Raw genomic sequence first — 5,838 nt, 5'->3', positions numbered from 1 at the left:
TTTTTCCAGCGAGGAATCCCAGAAAGGCAAATGCGCGTTAAGCCACACATATATCTGTACTGGAATAAACTGTTATATTGATATCATTCACAACTATTTCAAAAGAGGAAATAATTGCGCCACATATACATTCTCTGTTTCAACTGCGTTCTTAAGCACCTGTTACTATAATTAGATCTGAGTTGACCATCAAATATGTTTGTTGGTAATTAAAGGCTGGGATTATTGGTTTTTCAGCACGCTTTAAAAATTTATAAAAAGTTATTGTGTTGTTACTGGAACCAATAACAAATCTTACTCCAAGGTAGTTTTTCACAAAAGCTGGAATATTACCAATTAAGCATTTGTTTACAAACATGCGGAATGATATCGGTATTGCACGTGTGCATTCTCGTAAACAAGAGCGATGACTGCATGCACGTATCACTATAAATATGTGATAAGAACAATATGCTGTATTAAAATGACAACCACGAACTATCGCATATCCATACGCAATTATTTTCACTAAGCACAAAAGAGTTCCAGCCACAAAATACATTTTTACTTAATTTTGTTTAACTGAGGTGGGAGAAAAAGCATCTACCATAGCCGCTCTCGGCCATGGAAGATACTTATATTCTCCCACGATACTGTACACACACACACAGGACAAGGTTTATGCCAGAAAGGGGCATTCTTATGCTGTTCCAGAGGTCAATTGTTTTGGTTAAAAGTCCTTTTTCTTTTCTGGTATAGCACAGACTAAGAAATTACCTGTTTTTAAATGCTGTAGAGAACCTTTTGTTGTTGTTTTTTTAGATAATTTGGCATAATCATTTATGGTATTAAAAGGTATGGTATTTTATGGTATTAAAAGGATGTTGTGTCCTCAGTAGCCACTCTATATGTATGTGCATGTAATATGATACCGGGACTTCCGGAAGATATACTATCATGAATAAAGCTAGTGAACGGTCATCTGTTGTTTCTAAGAATATCTAATCCCCGAACATATCATCTGGCGACGAGGATACTGTGAATTAATAGTGTAATATTTGGATTAATGATCATTTTGTTTAACTAATGGATAAAGACGTTAAACAGTGAACATAAAATGAATAATCTTCCGAATTTTCCATCCTTTGATGTGGACACAGACAAATCAAACGCTGGCACGCGTTGGGAGAAATGGCTAGGGCGGTTAGAAAATTTATTTGTAGGATTAAAAGTGACAGATGATGACCAAAAACGGGCGTTGTTGCTTCATTACGCTGGTGAGAAAGTGTATGACATATACGATGTAGAAAAAAGGGACACGGATGCGACCTTCGAGGCAACGAGGAAAGTGCTTAATGATTATTTCGCCCCTAAAAAGAATGTTCAAATGGAAGTATACAATTTTCGGTCATGCAAGCAACATGACACGCAGTCATTAGATGAGTTCGTGACAGAACTCCGGACACTTGCAAAAAATTGTGAGTTCACAAACGTAGACAAGGAAATTCTACAACAAGTAATTCAGAACTGCAGATCGAACCAATTAAGACGTCGTGCCCTGCGAGAACCGGATAAGGCATTATGCGACATATTAACAATGGGTCGAATGCTGGAGCAATCCGACCGACAGGCTGCTGCTATGGAGAATTCGGACACTGTGCAAAGGGTTTCACAACGACCACGTGGCAGTGTGAACAGGCGTGGACATAAACGAGAGCGCGGTGGTCAGCATTATGCAAATTCCGGCATGCGGAGAGGCTTATCGGCGAAACCACCTGATCACCCTGGCTTATCGGCGAGACCACGTGATCGCGCTCCACTGAATGATAATACCTGCCGAGCATGTGGTTATGAATATCCACACAAGCAGACCTGTCCAGCGAAGGGCAAAACTTGCAATCTTTGCAAAAAGCTTAATCACTTTAGTAGGTGCTGCCGACAGAGGGGTATTAGGGAAGTTAAGCTACAGTCCGATTCAGAAGATGAATACAATTACCAAGTCAGTGTAAAAAGTGTTAGCAAAAACAACAAGACTCCGAAAACACTCATCTCAATTAACAATATAGCAATAAAAGTAACAATAGATACCGGTTCGAGTGTAAACATTATCGATGAAAACACATACGCATTCCTCGGAAAACCAACACTTAAAACGAAACATTTACCTAAATTATTACCATACGGAGGGGGTTCAAACTTGAAAGTGAAAGGTTGTTGTGAAATGACAGCTGAGAAAAATGACAAAATAGTTGTAGACAAATTTTACCTAGTCAAAGGTAATTACGGGACACTTTTAGGATTTCAAACGGCTTCAGACTTAGGTGTTGTTAAAATAATCCAAAATGTCAACATTTCACAGGAAACGATCGAAAGGAAATACCCAGGAATATATGAAGGTATTGGGAAATTGAAGCAGCAAACCGTGAAACTTCACGTAAACAAGGACGTGCATCCAGTGGCACAAAAAGGCAGAAGAACTCCTTTTCATTTGCGAAAAAAGGTCGAAAAGGAAATTGAAACAATGTTAAAAAACGACATAATAGAGGAAATAAGGAATGAATCAACGCCATGGGTGTCTCCAATCGTGACACCACCGAAGAAAAATGGTGACGTCAGAATTTGCGTTGATATGCGATTAGCAAACAAAGCGATTGAAAGGGAACGACACCCAATGCCAACCATCGATGAGCTTATACATGATTTAAATGGATCAAAGGTGTTTAGTAAAATGGATTTGAAATCTGGATACAATCAACTAGTTCTCGAAGAAGAGTCACGCCCAATTACAACCTTTTCGACGCACATAGGTCTATTCAGATACAAACGATTGAACTTTGGGACAAACTCCGCAAGCGAAGTATTTCAAAAGACAATAAGTTCAATAATAGCAGGAATTCCAGGAGCAAAGAACATTTCAGACGACATAATTGTATATGGGAAAAACCAAACAGAGCATGACATTGCAATAGACAAAGTGTTCAATGCACTTCATCGCAACGGACTGACACTTAATAAACAAAAATGCGAATTCAACAAGTCAGAGATTACGTTCTTTGGTGTTGTTTTCAATGGGTCAGGGATCTCAGCAGATCCGTTAAAAGTGGAAGCTATCCGGAAAATGGAACAACCAACCAATGTGTCAGAAATAAGAAGTTTTCTTGGAATGACAGCATATTGCTCCCGTTTTATAAAGGAATATGCGACAATAACAGAACCTCTCCGAAGACTGACAAGAAACGAAACACCATGGTCATGGGAACGTGAGCAAGAAAACGCGTTCGAGAAGCTCAAACAGGATCTCTCAAGTGACACAGTGATGGTGTATTTCGACCCAGGGAAGGAAATAGAAGTAGTGACAGACGCTTCACCGGTGGGACTTTCAGCAATTCTTACCCAACAGGGCAAAGTCGTGGCATATGCAAGTCGGGCATTGTCACCAACAGAGTCTAGGTACAGTCAGACGGAAAGAGAGGCGTTAGGTGTTGTATGGGCATGCGAACACTATAACATGTATCTTCGTGGTGCTCCATGCTTCACTGTCATAACCGACCATAAGCCGCTAGAATGCATATGGAAGAAAAAACAACCGCCTCTAAGAATTGAACGGTGGGGTTTACGACTTCAGCCATACAAAATGAACATTGTCTACAAGCCTGGAAAAGACAATCCATCTGACTACCTGTCAAGACATCCATTGCAAGATGTTTTTAACGATAGAAACCTAGCAGAGGAATATGTGAATTTTATCGCTGAAAGAGCTGTTCCAAATGCTATGACATTAGATGAGGTAAAATCAGCATCGATAAGTGACAATACAATAAGAAAGGCTATTGAGCTTACAGAAAATGGAAAATGGTACGAAATAAAGACACTAAGTGATCTAAAAATAAACAAAGAAGAATTATCTGCACTTAGAAGTGTGATGGATGAACTGAGTGTACACTGTGGAACTGTACTATTGAGAAATGACAAGATCGTTATGCCTAAATCGTTAAGAGCGCAGGCTATCAAACTGGGCCACGAAGGGCATCAAGGGGTCGTGCGAACCAAGAGCTACATACGTTCAAAAGTCTGGTTTCCTAATTTGAACGCTGATATCGAAACAGCAATAAAAGGTTGTTTGGCTTGTCAAGCAAATACAAAGGAACCGAGATCAAGAGAACCACTGAGAATGTCGGAAATGCCATCAGGCCCATGGATGAATTTAAGCGCGGACTTTTGTGGACCGTTACAAACTGGGGACTATTTATTAGTTATCGTTGATGAATATTCACGTTATCCAATTGTGGAGATAGTCAAATCAGTATCGGCGAACACTGTCATACCAGTGCTGGACAAAATAATAGCAATGTTCGGGGTACCAACAGTGATCAAAACGGATAATGGCAGTCCATTTAACAGTAATGCATTTTCAGATTATGCAAAATACTGTGGATTTATTCACCGAAAAATCACACCTAGGTGGCCGCGGGCAAATGCTCAAGCAGAGTCTTTTAATAAGCCCCTAATGAAATGCATCAAATCTTCACATGTAGAAGGAAAGAACTGGAAACAGGAGTTATTCCGTTTCTTACGCCAATACAGAGTGACGCCACATACGTCAACTGGTTTTACGCCGTTCCGTTTATTGTTTCAGCGGGAACCATCAACGCGATTACCAGATATCGCAAAACCAGAACAAGATGTAAGATTAGACGAACTCGCAAGGCGTAATGACGAGAAATCAAAATCCCACTCGAAAGAGTATGAGGACAGAAGGATTAGGGCAAGGGAACGTCACATCAACATTGGTGACAAAGTGCTACTGCGAAATGAGACACCGTCTAAGTGCTCTACGCAGTTCAAACCAATGCCATATACGGTTACGGAAACAAAAGGACCTATGATCAGTGTAAAATGTGATTCAGGACATCGAGTTACACGTAATTCGTCTTTTATGAAAAAGGTTGAACCATCATTGGACGCCTCCAACATGGATATGAATAATAATGACGATGATCTTGGGGATGATCTGATCGATAATGATGGTGGTCAAAATACGACGGAGGTTCACACCCGACCAACTAGGGAACGACGACCTCCGACTTATTTGAGCGACTATGTGCGGAGTGTTGATAATAAGGTTTCATAGTGATATGGGCATAATAAACCCAGTGAAACCTGAAGATCGATGATATTTGATCTTTCGTGTGAGTTGTAAACATAAATGAGTACAAAATTATCTTATATTGTTTTATTATAGTTAATATTGATAAGGCGTTTTAAATGAGTTTTGACATATAAACATTTGACAAATTCTGAAACATTCAGTATATTTAAATTTCTCACAGTGAATATCTGCCAAAGACATACTTTAAAGTAAAGAAAAGAATGTGGACAAATTATGGACAATTTAGATGACAGACGATTTTCTTATATAACATTATTCTTTAAAAAAAAATATGAATAAGATTGTGTACGTATGTGTAAATGTTTGGTATTGCTCATGTAGTAGAAACGTTTTATCTAGTAGTAGTAAATATAACCTTCGAACTGACCTTACCAGTATCATGTTTCAATGAGTTACTGATTACCTTGGAATTTCTTAAACCCGTAAACACTATAGTTAAGTTCACAGAATCAATTCCACCAGAGTATGTTAATAATCTAATTATCAATTGCAAAGTTATCGATGTGGTTTGCAATATTAAGTTTTGATATATTCGTATTATAATTATAACATACATGTATTACTTTTAATTAATGATTGTTGTTTTTATATTTATATTTTTCAAATAACATTCAATCTGAATTGAGGAGGGATGTTGTGTCCTCAGTAGCCACTCTATATGTATGTGCATGTAATATGATACCGGGACT

The 5,838-nt window shown here is 38.6% G+C and overlaps 1 protein-coding gene across 1 annotated transcript; it reads left to right on the top strand.

The window, feature by feature from the left end:
• Positions 1 to 1,096: 1,096 nt before the first annotated feature.
• On the top strand, positions 1,097 to 5,110 carry LOC128228189 (uncharacterized protein K02A2.6-like). The gene has a single exon (XM_052939352.1). The coding sequence runs from the start codon at positions 1,097 to 1,099 to the stop codon at positions 5,108 to 5,110; it is 4,014 nt and encodes a 1,337-aa protein (XP_052795312.1).
• The last annotated feature ends 728 nt before the right edge of the window (positions 5,111 to 5,838 follow it).

This window comes from Mya arenaria, chromosome 3 (assembly GCF_026914265.1).
Source record: "Mya arenaria isolate MELC-2E11 chromosome 3, ASM2691426v1".
NCBI classification, from domain to species: domain Eukaryota; kingdom Metazoa; phylum Mollusca; class Bivalvia; order Myida; family Myidae; genus Mya; species Mya arenaria.
This window is presented reverse-complemented; position numbering and strand designations above follow the sequence as displayed.